A 27779-nucleotide genomic window follows, 5' to 3' on the forward strand; every position below is an offset into this window, starting at 1 on the left:
GAAAAAACAACTAAGAAGCACCAGTAAAAGGATGTGCTCTTCTTAAACTCCTCAGTTAGAATATTTTTAAGCACAGTTATGTTTTTATTGTGTGTGTGTGTGTGTGTGTGTGTGTGTGTGTGTGTGTGTGTGTGACTAAACTGATACTTTTGGCTCATGGACAAAATATTAAGTTAAAAATTTATATTTGCTTGAGCCTAAGCTTATTCAAAGATTAGGCATACAGCTTAGTGGTAGAAGACTTCACCTGTGAGGAGGCTCTGGATTCCATCATCAGCATTGGGAAAAAAAAAGCTTGTTCAGGGAGATATAGTCCCAAAGTCCATAGTTCTTGAATACTTGGTGATGCTGTGGAAGCCTCATGGCTGTGTTCTGCCATGCTTTTGTAGTTCCAGTGCTTTTGCATTTGTTTGGTCTGTTTTTGCCCCTCATGATGACATCTGCCACTTGCCACTATCTCCAATTCTTTGGTATACTAGTTAACCCAAGTCATTGCTGGGTTATCAAATTTCTCATGTTTGTGCAAGGTCTGTCTGCATTGCCAGCACAGCTCGAATACTACAAGTGTTCACCTTCCCAATGTTCCCCCTCCCCCACCAGGAACCCTCTGTTGGAGAGCAGGTGATCAAACCCCATGACAAGTTTGAAGCTGCTAAACTGCTGAGCTGGCCTTAATTGAAGTGTGAGAAGAGGTTTTAAGGTAGGTAGACAACATCCTGTTGTTGGGGCGCTCATCTCTTTTTTTTTTTTTCATACTAACTGCCCTAGGAGTCAGGTGGCTGATTGTGACTGGTAGGCACCGTAGTAGCAAAAGCAGAAGCAACATTTCCCCTTTACCATCTTCCTTCTGGGCCCATTCAAGAGTTCACCAGGCATGGATGCAGTGACTGTGTACCATGGAAAAATCAGCAGGGAGACCGGGGAGAAGCTCTTGCTTGCTACGGGGCTGGATGGAAGCTATCTACTAAGAGACAGCGAGAGTGTTCCTGGAGTCTACTGCCTGTGTGTTTTGTGAGTACATTGTGGTAGTGGGAGCTTGGTAGCACCTGTGTCCTGACCTTGCTTGGGAGGCCTGGAAGGAGGGGCTGGGGGTTACAGCTTTTAGTAAAGGTAGTCAGAGACACAAGTAGCATGAGTTCTCTTCATCTCTCATGCCTGGTCGTAAGGCTTCCCCAGAGTCAGCCCAGGGCTGTTGTGGGTAGTACTTTGGTATAGGTTGCTCACTGGGGATTTCATCTACTGGGGCTCTCTCCAGTGCATTTGTGGCAGCCTCTATTGTACCAGAGTGAGGATTTTCTGGAGCTGCTGAGTTAGCTTCCTTTATAACAGAGGCCAGGAGTTTAAAAATGTGGGATGTCTGATAAAAGATGGGCCTGACAAGGCTTTTAAAGAGTACAGAAAGAACACACCATTGTAACGATTCCACTTGCCCTTTGCCTAGACTGTTGCTCCATTTTGAACTAGGTGCGGCTGCATCTCAGCTCCCTGCCTTCTCAGCCAAGTAGATATGAGATCAAGTCCTACCATAGTCAGACTCTAAGCTTGCAATCTCAGCAAATCAATCTCTTAGCCCTTGAGTTATCTCATGTATTGAATGGGATTCAGATTCCAAGGGACTGTGAAGATTAAATACCTCCACGCTTTTAAAAACAAGTGAGCACTGGGCTTGACACTGAGCAAATGTTCAGTAAGCTATTGACTTCAGTTTATTGTTATTCTCTTTTTGGATAATTTATTTCAGTTCTCATGGAGACATTTCTACAGAAGGACCTAGTTCAAGCATTACTGTAAGCAGGATAAAAAAACCCAAAAAAACTCACAAAATCCTCCTTCTAGCACAATAGAGCCTATATAAAAACAAAACAAAGAAAAATGCTTTGTGGTGAGTTGTGGACATGATGATACACTACAAAATTTAGAAGTACTTTCTGGGTCAGAAAATAAAGATTAAATTGAGAATCGTGAGGGAGGATTGTCATTGTACATTGATTTTTAAAAATGGCCAAGCCTTATTTGTGGCAGTTTTCAGATCATGCCAAATACATTTATCATAAATGCTTAAAGTTAAATATATGGAAAAGTAATTTTTCAGTGTTGAGGACAGAACCCAGGATTTTGTATATGCTCGTAAATTGCTTTTCCACTGAACTAGACATCCAACCCTGGGCTTGGACTTTTAAGTTCCCAAGCGGAATCCCAGGAAGGGTGAGGAAAGCCAATGAGGCTCCTTAGGCTTTTTTATTTCTTGTCAAAAGATGGAGGATGGTAAGTGAAATGAACTGCTTTGGGTTAGTAGTGGGTTAAGTAGCATGCTCCTTAACATAAAGCGAAAAATGAAGGTTGAGATGAAGCCTGTATAGGGAGAGAGAGCTGGAGACAGTATACCTAAGACTTGTACTTTACGAACCACCTGGTCGCTCCTGCAGGTTACTCCCCACTTAGGATTTAATGCCTTCTGTTCAATATCCATCCCTTGATCATTCTAACAAATATAAGGGGCCTCTCTCTGTTGTTTTTCAAGGAGCTTTAAACTTTCTATTAGCTTGTTTACTTGTACATGGGCTCTACCACAAATATATCTTCACGAAGGAACAAATATTGTCTCCAGGACCAGAAAAAATATCCTGGTATATACTAGGCACTCTGCAAACAATTTGAAATTAAATGAATGAGCTGTTAAGGCATATTGTACTCTTTACTACAAAGAGCCTTGGGCTGACAAGAGGTCAGGGTATGGGCTCTAGGGAGTCACTCAAATTCTCTGGGGACTTCATCTTCCATACATGAAAAACAGAAATCTGGTTTTTGTTGTTGTTGTTGTTGTTGTTTTGTTACAAAAGTTTGCTGTAAGTAAAATCTTGAAGAGAGGAATCTTTAATTTTTTAGGCAGATAGGTCAGAACCATGCAAAGAAATTCTCATATTTTTAGTTTTCACTAAAGGTGAATGCTGCATGAATATAAGGTTTTTGTTGTTGTTGTTGACTAATTTATGCATGAAAAGAGACAAGTAGAGAATTTTCCTCCTGTCATATGGGTTTTTGGAGTTATGATCAGATTACTGTGAAGGGAAAAGACAAGATGCTTTGCCTTTGATCAATTCTTCAATTATTGTGGAGCTGAGTGTCCCTTTTGATACACGTAAACATTTCATTCTCTCTTACTGGCACAACGTGGTACTTGCAAAATGTTGTTTGGAACAAACTATGCACTCTTAATTCAAAATACTGATTCGTATGATATAGAGTAGAAAGAAACAGAATCATGTATGCATGAACAAATATATGATAACTGGAATTTACTCGGTGCCACTTTATTCCAGCTATTATGTATTCCCAATAACCAAGAAGGTTTGCTCAGACTTCAGTTTACTCTGTTTTGATTGCATGCTTCAAATTGGGCTTTCAGACTATACATTCCTATTTCCCAGAGTGAATCCCAGTTGTGGCTCTTAGACAGGACCTTTTCTCCTGTTAGGTGTTAGGAAACAGAATGTTTCAAACATTGTAAAAGTTTTCCATTTATAGAACTACTACTCTTCATTTAAAATTCAAGGTTTTCTTCCAAATATTTTCTGTAAATAAAATTAGAATTAAAACAATCTGTCAAAATAGTCTTTTACACTTATTTGTGATATAAAATTTGAAAACATAGATAACGGAATCAAAGGAAAATCATTTATAATCTTATGACTTAAAGGCAACTACTATTAAGTAAAAATTCTTCTATATTTTAATAAAATGAATATTTTTGAATATGTACATCTTTTATTACATTTTGCTGTAATTTCCATGTAGTATGAAATAAAAGCTGATCCAAATACAATGTTTTCACTAATAAATTAAAGATATTATTTTATAAGGGCTGTATTTTCATATTTTTCTTGACCAACCTCTTATTTTACTTCTTATTGACTAATTTTGTTTTTTTGACAGTTTCATACATTTACACCAGCCTCTTATTTTGACACCTGAATCATTCAATACTTTTAAACTATAAATTCTACATATAAACCATTACCCTAAATGTGTATTCTAGCTTATGTTTATAATTGTCCTTTGTAATGCGTATTCTTGTTAAAAATAATTTTCTTTTAAATTTGATGTCGAGTTTTTATTATATTTGCACTCTACTTTTCATATTTTAGATTTTTTTTATTAATGGCACTGAGTGTTTTTGATGTGGTTGTTAAACTATTTTTTCCTATACATGAACTGACTATTTGCATATTTCCATCACTTAATGATTTAGAGCTTACTGCTTTTCATACATGCATACCCATATATGCACAAATACAGAGACATATCTCCTTATGTTGCAGATATCCTTTCTCAGGTTGATGTTTGCTATTTCATATTTTTAGTACTGAAATGCATCACTCAGCTTATTCATATTTGATTTCTCTCTTTTCTTCCCAGCTTAGAAAATCTTTTCTCCTCCAGAGATACATAAAATTTCACTGTTTTGATTTAAATATGTGGTTTTATTAATTTGTATTCTATCCTTTAATTTCATTTGAGTTTTATGTGCATAAAAGATGTAATTTGATTTGTTTCCATGTAGTTACAGTTGTCCAACATAGTTTACTAAACTCAGCTTCCATTATTCATTTGTTAGGCTATTTTACCAAGTACTAAAGAACTGACTATTTATAATCTTGTTATGTTTCTGGACTATTTGGTTCAGTTGATCTATTTGTGCTTATTTTAATCAAATCAGTATGCCATAATTTTCAAACATATTAGAAAGTTATTAGGTAGTCTCATATATTGGTTATTTATGAGGAAGTCTAAAATAATTCTGTTAAATTGGATTAAATTAAATAGTATCAATAATAAACTAAGGAGCAATTGTCATCTTTGAAGAATTGACTCTTTTCCAAGATATGGTATAAGATTTTATTCTCCTCCATATTCTAGGTATGTCAAGTTTCTTTCATTGAGGTACATATTATACCCTCACAATTTTTCATTTTCACTCCAATATAGAGAGCTACTAGGTAATACCTCATCATCCCCTGGGATTGCCTCATGAGAGGAAAACTAATTAAAATATTTTAAAAATAAGCTTGAAAAATAGCACATTTCCACAATTACATAGCTGACTTTATACTTTTCTGCTGAAAGATTTGGAAGAAGAAACATATGTATAATTCTTTAGTCTCGAAGACATATAATGATGTAATTTTTCACATATGTCTTTTTCAAGGGGTGAAACTGATGATTACTTTTCTCCTCTGGTAGTGTGCATAGTACCTCCCGCACTATGAGTTAGCCCATATAGATGAAGCTTCCGGGTTTGTACCAGCTTAACTTCTCCATGTTTTATGCTTCAAGTATGCACTGTTGTCAGCAGTAGAGACTTACTGTCAAGTTCTGAAGGGTAGCCAAGAGAATTGTCACTAGCCTGTAATGTCTGGTGGTCTATGGGAGCTCACTAGCCAACAACTTAAAAAGACAAAATCCATTCCTAATATTAGGCATTTCATTTGGTAATATATGATGTCTAGTTATTGCCCTGTTATAGAGTAACTCCATTTTAACTCTTTTTATATATTATATGTATAGGTATATATTTTAAGAATCATTTACATTAGTATGTTTACATATGACTTTTTTGAGTGGTCTTTAGTGTTATTTATCCCTTCCTGTCTTCTACTCTGCCTTCCCACACCTACTCCAATTTAACCTTTCCTGTTCCAGTATTCTCTTTTGATTATTTATACCTGTGTATTCTGTCTCTCCTCCCTTGAAAGTTGCCACCCATGGTCTCTTAGTAATTCCCTGACCTGTATGGGTATTCTAAATGAAACACACATATCTCAAGATTCAAAGCTAACAATCACAAATGGGAGAAAACTTGTGATGTTTCTTTCTGGGTCTGTGTTAGCTCACTCAGAATGGCTATATCCAGCTCCATCTATTTACCTGCAGATTTCATAATTTCATTTTTATCAACAGCTGAATATCATTTCATTGGTAAACACATCACATTTTTATTATCCATTCATCAGTTGATGGATATCTAGGCTCTTTCTAGTTCCTAGTTCTTGTGAATAGAGCAGCAAAGAAAATTGATGAGTAAATATCTCTATAGTAGTTGTGGAGTCCTTTGGACTGGAAATAAAGTGCCCACCACATGACTGTATTCAAGAAATAGAGGAGATATAGTACAATAAAATTCCATCTTATCAGTTATAATATCAGGGAAGAGTGTGGCAAAGAAGAGTATGGCAATAAATTTAAGATAATAAAATTGAATGAGAAACCATACTTAGTTTAAATAATTTTAGATTTCTCATTCATTTACTTATTTATTTGTGTGTGTGTGTGTGTGTGTGTGTGTGTGTGTGTATGTGTGTGTGTATGTGTGTGTGTGTGTGGTAAGTTTGCGTGTGAGTACATGCATGCTACAGTGTAAGTTAGAGGACAGCTTGCTGAAGTTGATTCTCTCCTTATATCATGTGGGTCTTAGACTTTGCAGCAAGTGTCTTTACACACTGAGCCATCTTGCTCACCCAGATATCTGGTTGAGATTTTACTGGGTGTGTCATATCTTCATAATAACTTGGGCCACTAAAATTATTTTGGATTTTCCACATAGAATTTATTAATAGTGCAGTGAGCCCAAAAACCATCCGAGTAATATTTGTTACACATCAACTACAAAATTGGCAATTCACAGACAAATATGTTAAAATCTGACTCTGGTTAATAATGTACAATTGAAGCTTCAAGATTAGTCTGAAGCTGCCATTTAGTTTGAACATAGAGGAAGTCGATGTTAACCTGTAAACCCACTCCCTCCCTTGGCCCCTCTTGACTCTCCTCAGCTGATATCCCTTCAGCTACCTCTCCTGTCCTCTCCTTCAGCAGACAGTTCTAACCCTGTGTCCTAATAGACTCATCCTTTTTGTTAAGAATTATACTTCTGAGATTGCCTTTAACATCAAACTGTTAATTCATTTCCACTAATCTAAGAAATGCACCACACAATGGGGATTAAGAGTGAATATCTTCTTGCAAGACCCTCTGAGTACAGTCAGCTCTGCCTCTTATCTAGTAATTTTACCTTGGTCAAGTTTCTGAAACTTTCTTTTGCACTGATTAACAATGATCACTATCACGGTGGTAAGAATAGGATCACCACATAGTTACCATCATTACTATTAGCCTTGGTACTGAATGACTTTAGATTGTATTGGAAATTTATATCCACTCCAAAAGAATGAAGTTTGGACAACAGAATGTTCAAAAACCTCTTGAAGGAAAATAAAGGTTTAATAATGAAGACTTTGTATACATGGGAAAGTTACTACAGATAGAAAATATTTGTTTAAAATGTAGCTACAACAGGTATGATGACTCCTGCTTACAATCCCAGCACTTGGGAGGTGAGTCAGGAGGATCACCACAAGTTTGAGGTCAGTATGGCCCATACAATGAGTTCCAGACCAGCCTGAAAAAAGTATCCATGGCCCCTCAAAATCTGTTGCATAATTGTGCTTTAAATGTTATATAGAGCATTATGCTTTGTAGATGAGAGCATGAGGACTAGCTTGCATTATTTTCAGTGTGATGTAGATGTTAGATGTACTTAGAGCTTTTCTTTTGAGAAGTCTTTTAATCGCATAAAGAAAGTTAATGTGGTTTTGTTGATTTGAAGCAAAGTTCTGTCCACCATATGTACCCATCAAGAAAAGAAAAAAATAAGCTGAGTGGCTTTGTACTTGCCCACTGCTAGTCTGAATGCCTTTTAAAGGCTTGGGGTACAGGGGCTGGAGAGATGGTTCAGTGGTTAAGAGCACTGGCTGCTCCTCCAGAGGACCCAGGTTCAATTCCTAGCAACCACACGGCAGCTCACAACTGTCTGTAACTCCAGTTCTAGGGGACCTGACACCCTCACACAGACATGCATGCAGGCAAAACACCAGTGCACATAAAATTAAAAAAAATAATCTAGAGCCTTAGGGGACAGCTTTAGATGAAGTAAAGACAGATTTTAGAACCAGCAATGATTAAAAACACACTTTGTGTGTGTTACTTATGAAAATAAATTAACAGCAACAATTTAAAACACTCCTCTGTTTTAAATTCTAAATGCTGAGCTTGTCATCAATTCCCAAAAGCATCTCAATTGGAGAAAGAAGTGAAAACAGATCCATTTCGCCAGGCTGTGGTGGTGCACGCCTTTAATCCCAGCACTCCGGAGGAAGAGCCAGGCGGATCTCTGTGAGTTCGAGGCCAGCCTGGTCTACAGAGTGAGTTCCAGGACAGGCACCAAAACTACACAGAGAAACCCTGTCTCAAAAAAAAAAAAAAAGATCCATTTCTTGATTTGTCTATATTCATAGAAGGAGTCAGAAGTATGTAGCAACTTTTAAAAATGAATTACGTTTTTTTCCTTTCTTTGTGATTTACAAAGCTGCAACATTCTCTGCTTCTGTGAAGTCAATATTTTCAGATTCTACATGTAAGTGAGATCTTGCATTATTTCTTTTTTGTGCTCAGGTTATTTCACTTAACATGTTTTGCCTCCAGGTCCATTGCTGTTGTCAAAAATAGATACTAACATTTTTGTTAAGGTTGAATGATATTCCATTGTATGTATATTTCAGATTTTGTTTTTTTGCATCATTTATAATGAATGAACATCACAATTAGTTCACAACGATGAGTTGTTATGATGTTTTCTTACATATATAGTATATTTTGATCATATTTCCCCCATCTCCTTCCTTTCCTCAACTAGTTTATTTTCTATTTCCATGTTTGTTTGGTTTAAACTCTAGATTCCTTACAGAAGGTGCAGCACCTGAGGGTGTAGATCACATCTTCTCCATCCATTCTTGCACACTAATGTTGATCCCTCATCCTTTACACTACAAATAGTGCTACATTGAACATGAGAGTGCAGACTCTTTGTTTCATGCGGGCTCGTTTTGATATACACCCAGTCGTCCCACTGCTGAGTCATGCAATACTTTTTTATTTTTACTTTCTGAGGAACCTCCTTCCTGTTTTCCATAATCACTCTACTGATGTACATGCCCACCAGCAGTGTACAAGCGTTCTCTTTCTCCACATCCTCACAACACTTACCTTTCATCTTTTTAGGAAGAGTCATTTGAACAGGTGGGATTTCAGTTTTCATTTCTCCAATGATTAGTGATGTTGAAAAAGGTTTTCATATATTTGTTGGACATTTTGTATGTATTATTTTCTAAAAAAATCTGTTCAGGTCCTTTGACAGTTTTCAATCAATTTATTTTCTTACTGAGTTTTTTTTCAAATCTTAGGTATTCTGGGTACCAATACGTATCAGGTTGAAGGTTTGCAATTGCTTTTCCCATTCAGCATGTATGCTCCTAACTCTATTGATTATTTCCCTGTCTGTGAAGAATTGTTTTATTTTGGTGTAATTTTTATTTTTACCACCCCCGCCCCCTGCCCCAGACAGGGTTTCTCTGTGTAGCCCTGGCTGTCCTGGAACTCACTCTGTAGACCAGGTTGGCCTCGAACTCAGAGATCTGCTTGCCTCTGCCTCCTGAGTGCTGGGATTAAAGGCAAGTGCCATCACTGCCTGGCTTATTTCTACTTTCATCATATACAATTTGGAGGATATATGTAAAATCTATTCCCTTATTTTGAGTAATTGTTACTTGTTTGGGAGTAGTTAGCTTAATTTTACTTTATATACTATTAAAAACTTACTTGCCTTTTTCTTTTGACTTATTTGCCTGGAGTGCATGAAGATAAATGAGATTATTTGGTCAAAGATATGGACACTATTTTCCTATAGCAGTGATTTTCTACAGACAGAGCATATATATTGCTTTTAAAAAGGCATAGTCCATGGCTAGCGAGCCGACTCATTGGTTAAAAGCATTTGCTGCTCTTCCAGAGGATCTGATTTGGTTCCCAGTATCCATATCAGGTGGCTCACAAATGCAGTGACCTTAAGAATGCAATTTGAGTTGTTCTGCTTCAGGGTTTTCCCACCCATGGCACATTATTATGAGAGTCATCTACAGAGGATCATTAATTAGTAAGTTCTATGACTTAAAGCAGATCACATAGTTGTTTCATTTGAGAAGAGACCAAGGTTTGTTCATTCAGAATTCAAGGACTTGGGGTGGGGGAAATTGTGAACATTAGATACCTTAACCATGAGAAGATAGATGTGCCATTGACACCAGCGTGTTTGGAGACTGAAGAAGGTAAGAGCTTTTGAAGTGGTACTTAGGTTCCTGCTGCTTAACTGAAAGTGAGATAAGATCACATTCGTTAGGAAACAATTTTTAAAATATACTCATTTATTTTGACTAAATGAAGCTGAATGATGGTAAGGAGATATATTCATTGTATATTTTGAGGTCCATTGTTTAGATTCTGGAAAACAGGTTGCTTACCATTTTGCTTAATCTATTGAGATTTTTAAAAAAATTTTTGTGTGTACATATGTGTATGTGTGTATGTGTTTGTGAATAATTGCTTACAGGTATGTGGGCACATGTGTGGAAGTTAGAGGACAGTTTCTGGGGCCATTCCTCAGGAGTTGACCATCTTGACTTTTTGAGACAGGGATTCTCACTTTTCTGGAGTTCACCAACATGAGTAGGCTAGCTGGCCAGTGAGCCTACATCTGCCTCTCCAGTGCTGGGACTACAAGTGCATGGCATCATGTGCATGGCATCATGCGCATGGCTTCATGGGATTGAACTCAGGTCTTCCTGCCTGCAGGCAAGCACTTTGCCAACTGAGTTATCTCCCAGCTCTATTGTTGAGATTTGAAACTGTTATTTCCACACTACCCTTAAATTGACTGTGAATCATTCTCATGAATTGCTTTCCTGAGGGAAAAATAGAACTCAGGGCCCTCTTCCATCTCCATTTGGCTGGGTGGCTTTAAGAAAGTCCCTTAAAGCCCATGTTTCAAGTTCCTGTGGTGAAAAACAGAAATCAAAGTTCTTGCTTGTCTTATTCCCTGTAGAGCACCTACTGAAATTGGTGTGCTTTAAGGTATATTTAAATTACTTAAAAATAAGATCTTAACAGTAAAGTATGAATATTATATTTTTATTATGTGTAAGCATATGGTAAGCTATTTTTATATATGAATCAAATATTTTGGTAAAGCTACATTACAAAAATAAAATATTTGTTTTGTGATCTTACCAACATTTAAATTGACCCTTTGTTCAATTTCCCAAGTCAAATGAACCCGATTAGAGTGTTTTAAATGTCTTTTGTAGTTCATTAGGTAATTAGTACTGATGGGTATTGATTAAAGGTGTAACAATTTAATTCAAATATTTAAAGACTTTTTAATTCTAAAGGGACTTAATGCCAAATGTGGCCAATGAACTAAGCATAGGCCTCTCTTTGTAAGAATTTAGTATCATCTGCTCTTTTAAGTTTAAACGCAGTGATTTAAACAGATTTTAGTATGTTTCCTAATCAAGGATTCCTATTGATCCAATCCTGTGCCTAAGAACAGCAACAGTAAATATAGTAAATGAGACTATGATTTTTTATTTATATCCAAATTCAAAATTTGTTTGAAAATTCAGCATAAAATTACCTTATGTTGCACAAAACCTAATTGGTTTTAATGAAAACCTGGAGCCAGATAGAGTGAAAGCTGAAAGATCAGATAAGCAGAGCAAGCTACAATCACCACCTCTTAACTCACCAACTCCTCAGCCTGAAAAAGTGCGAGTTTCTGTTTCCTCCCAATTTATATTCTTCTCTCTGTCCAGCCATATCACTTCCTGTCTCAACCTTTCTAGTGCTGGGATTAAAGGTGTGTGATCCCAAATGCTGGGATTAAAGGTGTGTGCCACCACTGTCTGGCTCTGTTGCTCTTTTAGACTTAATTAATCTCATGTAGCCTAGGGCGACTCTCTGAAATCCAGATGGATCTCTGCCTCTGCCTTACAAGTGCTAGGATTAAAGGTGTGTGCCTAACAACAAAAACAACAACAACAAAAGAAAAGCCGCGGTGGTGGCACACGCCTGTAGTCCTAGCACTCAGGAGGCAGAGACAGGTGGATCTCTGTGAGTTCAAGGCCAGCCTGTTCTACAGAGATAGTCCAGGACAGGCTCCAAAGTTACAGAGAAACCCTGAAAACCAAAACCAAAACAAAAACAAAAAACCCCAAAAAACAAACAAGCAGACAAACAAACAAACAAACAAAAAGGTGTGTGCCACCACTGCCTGGCCTCTATGTTTAATCTAGTGGCTTGTTCTGCCAACCTTTATTTCTTAGATTACAAACAATATATCACCACAATCTTACTTTTCTCTTAAAGAAATATTAAGAAAATTATGAGAGGTTGGAGAGATGGATTAGTGCTTAAGAGCACTGGCTGTTCTTGCAGAGGAGCTGTGCTTGGTACCCAGCACCCACATGGTGGCTCACAACTGTCTGTAACTCCAGTTCCAGGGGAGCCAATGCTCTCTTCTGTCCTCTATGGGCAAGGTACACACACAGTCCACAGTCATACATGCATGCACAAATAATCAAACACATAAAATAAAAAAATCTTTATAAAAAAGAAAGTCATGAAAAAATATTCAGTATACTGATCATCAAGGAAATAAAACTCAAAATAACAAAATTATTCCATCACTCCAGTAAAAAAACGAGTAAGTAAATAAATAAATAATAAAAAGCTATTATCTAAGAAAGCAGAGATAACAGTGCTGATGATGTGGGAAAGGGGAAATATTGCACACTATTTACAAAAATGTAAATTAGGATATTATTATGGAAAACAGTATAGAAGATCCTCAAAAAACTATAACTACCACATTATTCAGTTATCCACTCCTGAATATATTCAAAGAAAATGAAATCAGTATACTGAAGAGATATAAGAACTCTCAGATTCATTTCAACACCACTTACAATGGCCAAGAAATGTAAATAACATGAGAATCCATCAATTGAGGAATGAATAAAGAAAATGGAGATGTAAACAAAATGTAATTCTTTTCAACCATAAAGAGAATGAAATCCTGTCCTTTGTAAAACATATATATATATATCATTATGTTAAATGAAATAAGATAGACACAGAAAGACATGTACTACATATTTTCATTCATACATGGAATATAAAAAATTTGTTCCCATGGAGATTGAGAGTAGTATGGGGTTGCCTGTGGGTAGGGAAAGTAGGAGGAGTGTAGGATAGGGAATGAATGATCAGTATGCTCTAATTGTTCTAGTTTGCTTTCTGTTGCTGTGATCAACACAATGATCAAAAGCAGTTTGTGGAGGAAAGAATTTATTTCATCTCCAGCTTAAAGTTCATCATTGACAGAGGTCAGGACAATAGAACAGGGCAGAGGGAGGCAGGAACTGAAGCAGAAACCATGCAGAAATGCTGCTCAGCTTGCTTTCTTATATAACCTGTACAGGGGTAGCAGTACCTGCACTGCCTAGGCTCTCCCACATCAATCATTAATCAATAAAATGCCCACACAGACTTGGCTACAGGCCAGGCTGATGGTCATGACTCTAGCTTGTATCAAATTGACAAAAAATTAACAAGCATAATAGAGTAGGAACAAGATTTTCTGATTTGCTTATACACAGTTGGATGATGATAGATAATAATGGATTGGACACTAAAAATCTCGGCAGGATTCTATGTTTATGTCCCAAAGAAATGACAAATGTTTGGATATAAACATTATACAATATGTACATGAATTAAAATACCAAAATAACTGAATATGTATTACTTTATTTTTTGTATGCTAGTTAAATAAATTTAGTTGATCACCCATTTTACAAGTTTATTAAGCAAATTAAGTATTATTATTATGAACACTAAAGTATAATAAATCTATATCCATTATAGTGTGAGAATTAAATAAACATAATCCAAATAACATTTTACTGTTTGATCTCTGGTCTGATTTGTTTATTTTATTTCTCAACATTTCAGTTTTCTCATTTATAATATTAATTTTATCATATAAAAAATAATAGAAGTTTTAGAGTGTCCAAAGGATAGAGTTCATGCACTATGGAGTAAAATTATATCTCTAAAATTCATATATTAAAACTCTTACCTTAATCTGTCTCTATTTGGCAATAGGGCCCAAGGAAGCATTTAAAATTAAATGAGTTCATAAAAATGGAACCATAATCTGTGGCTGTAAGTTTTCTCAGGTCCTGCCTGGCCCCACGGTCCCAAATTCTTCTGGCCCCACTTGGCTCTGTGGTCCTGCAGCTGCTTATAAAATAATCACTCAGAGGCTTAATATTATTTACAAAAGGTATGGCCTATAGCAGGCCTCTTGCTGGCTAGCTCTTACAGTTTAACTCAACCCATAACTATTAATCTATATATCACCATGTGTTCCATGGCTTTACCTGCATCCCATTACATGTTGCTCCCAGGATGGCAGTCTGGTGTCTCCCCAACTCTGCCTTTCTCTTTCTTGTCTGTCTCTTGGATTTCCTGCCTGCCTCTGAGCTGCCTTGCCATAGGCCAAAGCAGCTTTATTAACCAATGGGAACAACATATATTCACAGCATACAGAAAGACATTCTTTAGCAATAATCTGATAGATTTGGTACTCTATAAGAAAAGGAAGGACACATGTACAAACAAAAGGCCGTGTAAGTACAGACAATGAAGGTGGTTGCCTATAGACCAAGCAAAGAGGCCTCAGAATAAAATTTACAATGGTGTCATCTTGAACTTGGACTCTAAGCCTGTAAAATTATGAGAAATAAATGTCTGCTCTTTAAACCACCCAATTTGTGGCATGTTGTTATAACCTTAGTAAACTAAGACATAGACTGAGAAGTCAGGTGCTGCTGTAACATAATTAGAAAAAAACCTATGAAAATACTTTGGAACTGGGTAATGGAGAGAAACTGAATGAATTTTGAGGTTTATATTATGCTTGCTCCCCATATTGCCATGAAGAGAATGTTGGTAAAATTACACAAAGAACTGTAGGCAACTAAGGAATGCAGAGAATAAAAGCAATAGTCTTCCACAGGGAAGAGCACACTAATTCATTATCTAATACCAAGTGGTCAGCCCTGAAAACATACATACAAGCAACATTATATGAACTGAACAGGATGTATATACATACATGTTTGCAATAACAATTAATGAAAAAAGAGACCATGAATTTGAAAGAGAGTAAGGAGGGGTCTATGGGGGTGCTGCAGTTAGGAAAGGAAGGGGGTAAATGATGTAATTATATTATAATCAAAATAAAAATAAAAAAATTATGGAAGTTAAAGATCATTCGTGTGGTCTCAGATGGGAAATGAGGAGAAAGTTATTGGCAGTTGGAAGAAATATGATTATTGTTCTAAAGTAGCAAAGAACCTGACTAAGCTACATTATGGTTTTGTGGAAGACAGAATCTGTGAACAATGAAAGTGATTACCTAGTTTATACCTCTTTTAAAAATATTTTTATTTTTGGAAATTACATTATACTTACACCTTTTCCCCTTTCCTTTCCTCCAAACCTTCCTGTACACTCCTTCTTGCTCTCTTTCAAATTTATAGCCTTTTTCTATCAATTGTTGTTACATATATATACATAAATATATACATTTATATCCTTAAATACATAAATACAACCTGCTTATTCTGTATAATAAGTGGGAGAAATTATCTTCTGCAAGGAAGAACACAACAGTTGGTTATCCAATGTCAATTGGTCATCCCTGAAAACATATACTTCAAGTAACATTACAATCTTCTTTTCCTTTCCTTTTTCTGTTGTAATGTTGATGACTTGACCCTTGCTAGGCAAGCAATCTGCCACAAAGCAGTGTCTCCACCTCTAACCCAGCTTGGGAGATCTCCAAGCTAAGATTTGAAGGAATGGCTTAATTAGTCAACATTGCTTATAGTAAAACACAAAAGGAGAGAAATTAATTGAATGAAGAATAATTTTAAAATGTAGAAAATTTCAGCTTACTTATAATGCAAAAACATTAGGGGTCAGTAATAGAATGCTGTTGTCTGAACTGTGTGCCCCTCAAATAAGTTTAAACCTTATCCCCAATATGACTATATTTGCATATAAGATCTCTAGAGTGTAAGTAAGGTTAAATTATGTCATAAAAGAGAGGTCTGCATTCATGTGTCGTGATGTGTGCCTATAATCCTTAACCTCAGGAAGTTGAAGCAGGATGATCATAGGTTCCAAACTAGCTTGGGGTTACATACAGCTTGTTTCAAACAAATAAGTAAATAAAAATAAGTAGAGCCAAATCTAATATGATTGGTGGCTTAACAACAACTCAAGAGTTGTTCATGAGTCAAGACCGAAGAATAAAACCTTTGCTGCTTGTAACTTGTCCTTGGTGTAATATAATAAATACTTTCTTTTTGTTTAAGATATTCAGTCTGTGGTATTGTTATGGCAGCTAAACAGAAAAATACCACATTTAAAAGCCTTGTTATATAGTAGAATTCATGTGAACAGGCATGCAATATCAACAACTCGAGTAATGGGGACAATATTTACCACACTTGAAAGGACAAACTGCTTTGAATTATTAGCTAATTTTTCTTCCATTAATTTTATAATTTTAATTTACATATAATTGTCCATAGTTAGTGTATATGGTGTGATATTTCAGCACATTTATACAATGTTTAATGATCAGATTAGGGTAATTGCCATTTTAATTGCCTCATATGTCTATCATTTCTTTGTGTTGGTAATGCTCTGAATCCTCCTCACTAGCAATTTTGAGATACACAATTATAGTTGTTGTTAGCCATATTATCCCATCGTCATGTAGAACATTACAATTGACTCCTCCTGTCCATCAGCATCCCATTTCAATGAACAATCCTAATCCTCTACACTTCCCAGAATCTGCTAATAATCATTCTTTTACTTTTTTATTAAATTATTCATCTTATTTCATGTGTGAGTATTTTGCCTGCATGTATGTATGTGCACCATGCATTTGCTTGGTATTTGTAGTGAAAAAAAAGGGGGCATCAGATACCCTGGAACTGGAGTTACACATAGTTGTGAACTATCATGTGGGTGCTTAGTCCTCTGCAAGAGTAATAAGTACCCCTTTTTGTCTAAATAAAAATGAAAGATTTTAACTTTAACATAGTAAGACTATATATAAGAAGAACAATTATCTAATAAGGATTATATTTGCAACATCCAGTCCATTTGTGTATGGCAAATTTAGAGAAAATACTCCATTGTCTATCCTATCTTAGTGATCCCAAAACTTTATACCTAATTTTCTTTCTATAATAACTATGGAAAACTGTAACTCCAATTATTTAGTCTTAAACTCCATCAAAGACACCAGAAGGAAATAATACTATCTAACAACAGAGACATCTGGCTCCCTGGACAGACACCCAAAGTTAGTTCTTCTGCAACATTGGGGCATCCATCTTTATTCTACAGGCCTAGAGTCTCTGAAGACTTTTCAGTGAAGCAGGAAATTTGAAGAACTGTCCTGACTTGTTTTGGCGAAGTTCAGTAGTCACTTTCCTGTGGGTCCTGCATGTCCAGTTGATACAGCATATTGTCAGCAGTCAAGGCAATGTAGTTTCTTGCCCAAATGGCTAGCCTTGCCAAATTGAAAGCAAACTCTTATGGAGTTTCTTCAATGACCATCATATTCTTTGAAGTAAATTGGTGCTGCCAGGAGCAAATGTGTCTCATTGTCATGAAAAAAAACCCTATGTTAACAAAACATTTAAAACACCATATTCTATAGGTCTTTGAAGTGTTTGAAGACCATTTATCTGTCTAAATATATCTATTTAACCTTGAAAACATACCTAATGTGACTATAAGTTTGATTATTATAGACTAACTACTAACCTCATTTCTTCATTATACTTGCATTTTAAAATGAGCTGCATAAGCACAATGCCCAAACAAGAGTAGAAACATACATACAGTGTAACAAAAATAACTTTAAATTTGTATCAATATATTAAAATTCATGCCAACGCAAAATATCTAAGATTAATAGTTCTTTTTATCCTATATTCCTATATTCCCCCAAATGATAATAAACATTTATAACTCACCAAAGAACCAAAGACCACCCACCTCAACTCTTGTAAATATGGGCATTGTTTTCTCTAGACTGTTCCTGTGGGAGAAAAAAAACAAAACCTCTTCTCCAAAGCAATGCATCTTTAAAGTTCCATTTTATAAATACATTTGTTTAAACTTTCATTTTAAAGTCAATGCATTCCTAAAGTATATAGAGTTGTTTATTTCAACAATCCCTCTTTCAATTCCAGGTCTCTTAGCAGCTCTCCTTTGCTTACCAGCAGTCAAAAAATTCAAAATACAACACAATACCACAGTGGGTCCAACCTCCCTGTGTATTTCCCATTTTACATGGCTTTTTTCATTTATATTATTTTTGCTTTTTTTGCTTTTTTTAAAAGACTTTATTTTATTATATTTAAAGTATTTCTTTCTATGGCTGTCTATACTCCTTTTCTTTCTTAAACTTCTGCCATTGTAAAAACATACTGGAACCTGTTTAGAGTTTTTGTTTCCATCTGGACCTCTTTTAACTGTGTATCTATACTTTTTTGACCATGTGAACAAACTAAACTGCTAAGATATAGCTGGGTCCTCTCACGGCTCTATTGGCTTGCTCCACTCATTTCTAGGTTCATGAGAGCCAAGCCTGAAGCTCATGGCCCAGTTGGAGATGCTTTTGACCAGGAATTGCATTCAACCTTCCAGCTATTGAATGCCAGTGCCCTGAACTGTGGCAGGCATTTTTTTACTTAGTATTTTTGGTTTCTATTTGGCATGAAAAAGGCCGTTTAAGTGCTTTGATGTAATGCAGAGTTTCTTAAAGGAGCCATATCATTTTTCCCCAGCTTTTCAGTCCCTAAGGATATTCAAGAGCCCTATGTTGGGTGCTAAATATTTTTTTTAACTTTTTTGTCTCTTTACTCTTTGGGAGACTTGACAACCAGCTGCCAAATAAATAACACAGAAGCTTATTCTTTTTTTTTTTTTTTATGAATGTCTGACCTTATCTTGGTTTGTTTCTAGCCAGCTTTTCTTAAATTATTCTGTTTATCTTTTGCCTCTGGGCTTTTATCTTTTTCTATTACTTCTTTCTCTGTGGCTTGCTGTGTAGCTGGGTGGCTGGCCCCTGGTGTCCTCTCTCTTTTTCCTTTTGCTCCTCAATCTTCTCTTCCCAGATTTCTCCTTCTATTTATTCTCTCTGCCTGCCAGCCCTGCCTATCTTTTCTCCTGCCTAGCTATTGGCCATTCAGCTCTTCATTAAACCAATCAGGTGTTTTAGGCAGGCAAAGTAAGACAGCTTCACAGAGTTAAGCAAATGCAACATAAAAGAATACATTACACCATTGCATCATTAAACAAGTGTTCCACAGCATAAACAAATGTAAGACATGTTTAACTAATATTCTACAACAAATAAGTGGTTTAACTTTTCACCCATCTCTCTAGCCCCATGGTAACCACTGTTCTATTCTTTACTTCTTTGAGGTCAACATTTTGCCTTCTTCATATAAGGGAAAATATATACTTTTTGTTTTCCTTTGCTTGAAATCCTGTTCTCTAGTTCTAGTCATATTGCTGAAAATAACAGAATTAATTATTTCAAAGGCTGGATAACATTCTGTGCTACAGTATTCCTTTTTTTTTTTTTTGAGCTGAGGACTGAACCCAGGGCCTTGCACTTGCTAGGCAAGCACTCTACCACTGAGCTAAATCCCCAAACCCAACAGTACTCCTTTTTAAAATTCAATTACTATTACTACTAAATTACAGTGTTGTAGAGCAATAGAATATTACTATTTATTATAATAGTAATATCACAAGAATAATTATATTTCATAGCATGATATACTCACATTACTTTAATAATTAATACTATCAGTATTACTGTTAATTTAATTGGGTCTTATTTCTGTCAACCAGTTTTAGCGTAAGACTCTATGTACACTTAAAAAACAGTAAGACTCTGTTGGTTAAAGGTGTTTCATAGTTGATAATTTTTTTGTCAGTGACAGGAGGTCTAAAGTTTCTTTTTGTCCAGTCTCTCTACTAGACAAATCTTTAGGTGTATTAATGCACACAGTTAAAAAATAATCATGGGGAACTTTGATTGGGTTGAAATAAAAAGCAATCAAATTAAATCCAATGGCTTTGCTTCCTGTGACTGCCAGGAAGCTGTCTATTTACATGCAGTATATATAACTTTTATAGGTAAAAGTAAGTTCAAGTTTAGACCATCCATTGTTCTTCTGGAAACTATTAGTAATGGAAATGTACTCTTTTACAGGTATCAAGGTTACATCTATACATATCGAGTGTCTCAGACAGAAACAGGTTCTTGGAGTGCTGAGGTACATCTCTTATTTATTTTTGCTTTTTGGGTACCAACAAAGTGCACAAAATTTAGGTTTGTATATAAAAGAGAAGTTATATCATACATTACCAAATATTAATCATATTTAAATAATGAATGCTCAATTTCGTATTCATTGGTGGTTCATTTAGAAGCCTTTAGAAAATTTTGGTTCCAGCCTGTGTGGAGTGGGATTACTTTGGAGAATGAAGAAATTTGAAGGATCATGTCTAATTTACTTACAGTGCCTATACGAACTTACGTGTACATTGGTGCTGTTGTGGATAAAAATAAACAAACTGGGTATTCTATTTTGTACTAGTCACTTGTAGCCTTTCAGAGATATAACAGGCAATTAAAGTGCAGTATGAGATCCTGGGCTATGTCTAATGCATGCAGACTCCATGTGGCTCTTCCTATAGTTACTTTTGATTGAAGCAATTTGTAGAATGAGCCTACAAACATTTTATGAGAGGACTCATTTCAAGGAGTATAAGATAATGCAAGTAAAGAAACTCTTTGGTGCAGAGTCTAGCATAAAGTGAGCATTCAAAAATGTGAACTACTGAAAACTGCTCAAAAATATGATTATGCATAGTCCACTGCTAAGTTACCAATAGAGGCATTTCCATGCTTCCAGGCAATTCATGCTGCTTTGTGTGCATCAGCAAGACTCTTGAAAAAGCCATGTTGGAGGCCTCTGGATAGTGGATAGAGAAGAGAGAACATTGCAGTTTGTATTTAATAAAAATATGCTTTGAGGATTTCATAAATGTATGCACAACAAATTCCTACCTGCTATTGCAGTATTTTAAAGGGATTTTTTTTCCAAATTACAATTATCCTCTATCTTAGGACTCCCTGGCAAGGAGGTTGCAGGAGAGGAAGAAGTGAGTGGGAGTATTTCTGGGTACCTATCTCACTTCAATTGTGAAGTACTCTTTAGTTTTCATTATGTAATGAGAGTTGGAATAAGATTTATTCAGAATGAAGGTTTCTTGTAGCTTTCAAAATATTTGAGTGCCACTGTGCCAGTCCAAGAAATGAGTGAAATCTTTCTATAAAGCATAGTAGGACGTAGCATAGAATAGCCCATCTTCTGAATCACTTAATGATTCCACAACTGTAGTTTTGAGACTCATCTTCTTTAGTTAGTTTCTGACTTTATAATAGTCCATTTTGATAGTGGAAGTACTTCAGTATGATCTTTTGGAAGCATAGATATTAGTTCAACTTTCATTAGTAGCTTAATTAATCTGTGAATTTATGACATTATAAAGTTTAGACAAAAATTTAAAATGTCTTACAAATTTATCAGTAAAAAGAAAAACACAAACTTCAAGCATTTAATTTGTGAAAATGAATTAGAATAAAGACCTTGTTATCTTATTAATAGGTTAATTTTATAATTTAAGTTTTGTCTTTAATTTATAGGTTTTTTTAAAATAGGATTAGGCATGAAACCCAGGGTCTTATGCCTACCAGGCAAGTGCTATACCACTGAGCAATATTCCCAACTAATTTTATTTTTTTTAATTGCCATATATTCACTGAACATAGTAATGTGTTTCATAAGACTAATATATAATGTTGTTTGAATATGTTCCTCCATACGATACTATATCCCTCTCTGGTCACATTGTTACTTTATGTCCAGATAATTAATACTGTGATACTACATAAGGAAAAATCAGTATCATTTTTAATCAAAACTATCTTTCTTTTTTTTAAAAAGATCTATCACTAAAAATAAATAAAAAATCTGATTTATCATGAAGAATAGTTATGTGTAGCTGATATATGTGAATTTGTGTATGGGTTGGCCACAAATAATCCTTTTCCCTCAGGAAATACCCTTCAGCTGAGCACTAAAAATATTTTTATGAAAAGGAGCTGTGATATTTTTGTGATTTAAAGAATTAGTTCCTTGAGAATTTTGTGTAATATGTTTTGATCATATTTACCCTTGTCCTCCAGTTCCTCCTAAATCCATCCCTCCCTCCCTATCCACCCAATCTTTGTACTGTTTGTTTTGCTAAATCTGTCAACTCAATTTGGGCTGCCCAAATATTCTTGGATGCGTGGCCTTCCACAGAAGCATGACCAATTTACCAGGGGCTATTCTTATAAAGAAAGCTGGCTCCTCTTCTTCTGGTAGCTATCAATTGCCAATAGCTCCTTGCCTAGGAGCTGGACTTTGTGCCCACCTCCTCTCTTCATGCTGGGATTTGATCTGGTTTGGGCTTGCACAGGTCTTGTGCATGCTGTCATAACCACCATGAGTACATATGTGAAGCTGTCCTGCTGTGTCTGGAAGACACGGTTTCCTTGCAATTATCTATCACTTTACACTGTTTTCACCTCCCTTCCTCAATGATCCCTGAGCCTTGGGAGGAAGGGATGTGATATGGATTCTTAGACACGTTTTATAATTTGTTTTCTTCCATTTTATGTGCAGTGTCATATCACATCATTACATATTTGTAATCATTTTAAGAAGGAGAGGGGTTGTTGAACATAAATATCCCTTATCCTATTGTCTGATTTCACCCTCCTTCTATAATAATAGTGTCATTATTTGCACCTTGAGAGCATAAGATTGCCATGGATTATCCCCAAATGGGAAAGATATAAAAACATCTTTGTTTCACGAAATGCATATTGCATTTTTTCTGTCTACAAAATTTGCCTTCTTGTTAAGGTGAATATTAAACTAGTGCATAATTCTCAGAGCTCAAACCAGCTGGCTCGAAGAAATTTCTCCAGAGTGTATTGAAGATCAGCTGTGAGTCAAAACACATTTCCATGGAAAGCTAAGAGGTGGCAGTGTGAGAAATACACAAATTTGAACAAGAACTGAATTCACTGACAGGCTAGTGGCAGTAATGCTTCTTTTGTGTGTGATAAATGTCTTTCCAAAATGGGTAAATGGCAGTTATACTACTTTCAGGAAAACTATTTTAGTTTGCCACACTATAAGAAAAGGTCATGTCAGGAACATTCTATCCTGTGTCCCTAGGTAAGTATAAGGTATGTTTTAAAATGTGATATTAAATTGAACCTTGAATCTATTGAATCATGGAAGACAAATATGTATCTTTTTCATTTTAGGTAGAGCACCACTGGGGATATTAACTTAGTCCTTGGAGGCTAAAGTTATGATGAGTTGTTGATTATCATTTATTAATGTATAGATTGTTATCAGTGCATTGTCAAAAGTGTGCTGCTCTCTCTCTGCCAATTTCCATGCCTTTGGGCTTTTCTGGGTAGTTGGTCACCAGGAAATCCTTAGCAAATTACTTATTATCCTAAGCAAAGCATCATAAATTAGGTCAGTCATGTGGTAAAGAAATGCTGCATCTCAATTTCAAATTGCTTCTGTATGTCCGGTGGTATTTGTTCTCTTTGTCAGCATGGATAATCAAGTGTTAACTATCAGTCCCCATAGAAATAATGCCTCTGTTGAAAATGATTTTAAAAGCCACAAGAACTAGCCTAAATGAAGTGTGATTTGAAATGATTCCCCTCTGGGGAAATATGCAGTTTCTTCTCTGGCTGGTGACTTCAGCTTTACTTGAAACCTCTTGGTCTAGTCCTAATCTGGAAAGAATGCAGACAATTCTGCTTCTGATTGTATATGTGACATCACACCTGCTTATTAGTTTACTTCATGCAAGATGATTAGGTTACATGTTTGTATCTGTGAAATGAGAATAATTGAAAAAAAATCAATATCTACCAGTCTACGAGGAAATAGTGAAGGCAAGAGATAGGAAAGTGTTTTGAAAAATCAAAAAATGCCCTAAGGAAGAACTAAGGAGGTATTTTGTACCCATTGCACTCCTTTGTAATTTGCAGAGTCTGTCTTGGAGCCAAAGAGCTATCTGGGTCTCTACGAGAATGGCTATGCTATTTTTAGATAAGGTCGCAACAGAAATTTAGGACGTCTTCTGATTATTAGGATAGAAATGGGCGGGAGAATTGTCTATCTGTTGAAACTGTACAGGTGGACACCAATTTACAGTGAAAGAGAACATCTATAGTGTTTGTCCAGGAAAACTACCTACTCCAAAGTAGGCAATGACCAAGAGTAACTTTGAATAGTCTGTTATGTAGAGTTTAAAGTATAGTTGACAGAAGTCTGTGTGCCAGCCTTCATGTTTTCTCATTAAATGCTAAAAACCAGGCAGTTCCCATCTCAAAAACCTTCCAGATGGAATAGCTGAAAAACAACTTCCTAAAAAAATAAAAAGAAAGAAACAAAACTAGTCATTGTTCAATTGCTCGTAACAATACTATTTTGTTTTATGTAAAATGACAGTTTTGAGCTGGTGCCTAAAGCATGGCTCATAAGCTTTGAGGGAATGTTGATTTCAGGCAGTGTCTTTGTGAGAGCACAGATGTCAGGAAAAGAAGACATTCTTAACAGTTACCTGCAAATGCAATCTCTTTAAAAACTAACAAATATATAAATAAAGATAACCTTCTATAGTCTTTCATTTTCATGCCATATAGAAAACCTTGTCATGGTGCAGTGCTGACTGTGAGAATAACTTGGGAAAAGAACATGAAGGATGAGTCGGTATTGTATCACGGGGTAAAAGCGTGTAAGCATTAGACAGCCGTGCAGTTGCGTGTATCCTAAAAGTCACTTTTCAATTTTCTGTGTAGTATTTTATATTGTAAAATGATGGTGGGGGACAGGGTGTTAGTTGTTGTTGTTTTGGTTCCTCGGGCTTTTTATTAATGATCTGTAGGATCTCTACTTTTTTATGTTTAATTGCATCCCCTCTGTTGCTGAATTCATTGTGGGTAATGGCCTGTAACCCTTAGAGGTTCGGGATGTATGATGGGTAGCAGTCAGGAAGGGCAGGACTGTGAGCAAGGGCTTGTACAAACTAGTACTACCCTTGGGAGAACTGCAATGACAGCTCATTAGCTCCTCTTGCAGGGAAATTCAGCCAAGCAAAGTAAGCTCTTCTGGATGTTGCTTTCTATTCTTCCTTATGTTTTCAAATATTTGAGCAAGTTAAACAAATGTTACCTCTCTAAGCACCCCTCTCACATCTTATAGGTCTTTTTTTTTTTTTTTTAGCATTATGAAGCAAATAAATATTTTTTTTTGGTCTTTTATTTTCCAGACAGCACCTGGGGTACATAAAAGATTTTTCCGGAAAATAAAAAATCTCATTTCAGCATTTCAGAAGCCAGATCAAGGCATTGTAATACCTTTGCAGTATCCAGTTGAGAAGTCCTCGGCTAGGAATACACAAGGTACCACAAGTGTGGCTTCCTGCTCAGTTTTGAAATAGTTGGGAAGTCTAGAGTTAGGGGTCAACCTATTCATAACCACATAACAACAGGAAGACTCACAAGAAAAATTCAACAAGGATGTAGCCAGCAAATAAGGTGAGAGGTAACTATGCAAAGGGGCCATAATATGCTCTAATATACACTTTTAATAAAACCATAAAGCCATAGAAAGTCTATGAGGCCAAGATATTTTAATCTCTTTATTTCCATTTTATTCTTCCTAGTCCCTTTTGTAGATAGTAAGTCTCACTTTACTTCAGTAATGTCTGCACATATGATTTGGGAGATGAGCTAGTTCAGGGAGTACGTGGGCTCTTTGTTCACTTTTGCTTATCAAACAGCCTTCTTTTCCCTTCCAGCACAGAAAGGCTAATGGTAGCCTAGTTCCTGTGATTCTGATTTCTGAACTGATGGTGTTTGAATGAATGAATTTTTACAGTAGCAAAGGAAATCAGATTAGCACTCTTGCTTGTTTTACTGGCATTCACGATTCTCTTGAGCAAAGCTATTATTAGTGAATGTATTGAGCTGGAGTGCCCACTAGCCAATTGATAACTCTATCCATTGTTCTTTTATGAAATCAGCTTAATATTTTGTTTTGAGTGAGAAAATGTACCTTTATTCATACACTTAGTATGTATGATAAAATGAGTTTTTATAATTTGGTGGACAGGGAACCAGGCTCAGACATAAATTGATAATTAGACTCAAATGTGAATTAAATTAATGAACAGTTAGTCTTTGACATAGAAATGTAAATAGACCTCCAATTTAGAAAGCATCTAACTTTCCTTCCTGTCCAGTAATCTATTCTTTTTTTTTTCTTCTTTTTGGTTTTTCAAGACAGGGTTTCTCTGTGTAGCTTTGTGCCTTTCCTGGAACTCGCTCTGTAGACCAGGCTGGCCTTGAACTCACAAAGATCCGCCTGCCTCTGCCTCCCGAGTGCTGGGATTAAAGGCGTGCGCCACCACTGCCCGGCCCAGTAATCAATTCTTTATGGTGGCATTTTAAGTAATAGCTGCATGAAGCATAGCATTGGGTTGAACATTACAAATTTGAGATAAACTATCATTTTAATACTGTATGAATTTTTCTTGACTTTTGCTAATCTTTTTCTTTAGGGAGAAGTGATTCTGATGTCTGCCTGAAAGCACCATGAAGAAGAATAACACACTCTGTCCATTATTTTCAATAATTTAAGTGCATGCCAAGTCTTGTATATTGTAGATAATACAGTTCAGTGAACTGCAAATGCCTTTTAACCACCACTCTAGTCCTGTAATAGGAGGAGCATCTCGCCCATGTCAAAGTTGAAAGCAGATGTTGTAGATAACAAGTGCTTTAAAGTGAGGATTGGGAAAGAGAATCCCTTAGAGTATTTTTACTTCCTGTATTTACATATAAGAAACAGTTTAGAGCACAGTGAAGACTTTACAAAAGATTAATGTCAATTCTTGCCACATGTAAATAAAAATAATCTTCATTTTTTTTTGTCAAAAGCAGCATTTCTGTAAAGTATTTGATAGCTACTGATTTTCAAACGTCTGTCTTGTTTGATTTCATGGTAGGAAGGTTGGTGTACAGATCTCAAGTAATTGTGGTGCCTTAGGCTTCTTTGGGATTTATGAAGTTGTGTACGAAAAGGAGTACTAGATAAAGAGAAAAGAGTATTTGTTGAAATTTGAAATCGACCTTCTTGCCTAGAGTTCTTCTGTCAAGACAGTTAAATATTTGGCCCAGTGGGGTGTGGTAGTGCATACTTTTCATTCCAACACTTGAGAGGTTGGGGCAGGGCGATCAGGAGCTTAATATCATTTGGTTGCAGGACACACTGCTTCAAAATCTAAACAAAACCCAGAGGCCAAACCAGTTTACAAGCCTGTGATTTCAAATAGGCTCTGTAAGTTTATTGTATTTGATGCTACAGGTTTTGAGATTATGGTAGAGATTCGATGAAATGATGAAATGAGATAGATTTTTCTTTCCATGTATCTCTGCCCTAGTTGTTTTTACTACATGCTGAAATTTATTTGGAAGGGAACCTTCAGTGGCTGCATCTCATAATCAA

At 35.9% G+C, this 27779-nt stretch overlaps 1 protein-coding gene across 2 annotated transcripts; it reads left to right on the forward strand.

Moving 5' to 3' along the window:
• The first annotated feature begins 874 nt into the window (after positions 1-874).
• On the forward strand, positions 875-27184 carry Sh2d1a (SH2 domain containing 1A). Of its 2 annotated transcripts, none has more exons than XM_036173871.1 (4): positions 875-1011; positions 20333-20396; positions 25540-25681; positions 26833-27184. In XM_036173871.1, exons 1-4 carry the CDS (start codon positions 875-877, stop codon positions 26868-26870), a joined length of 381 nt encoding a protein of 126 aa, XP_036029764.1. In that variant the 3' UTR covers positions 26871-27184. The 2 variants fall into 2 exon arrangements, with proteins under 2 accessions (XP_036029764.1, XP_036029765.1); XM_036173872.1 differs by having other exon boundaries at positions 25540-25672; positions 26833-26870.
• Positions 27185-27779: the final 595 nt, after the last annotated feature.

Source organism: Onychomys torridus, chromosome X, assembly GCF_903995425.1.
Source record: "Onychomys torridus chromosome X, mOncTor1.1, whole genome shotgun sequence".
In the NCBI taxonomy this organism is placed as follows: Eukaryota; Metazoa; Chordata; class Mammalia; order Rodentia; family Cricetidae; genus Onychomys; species Onychomys torridus.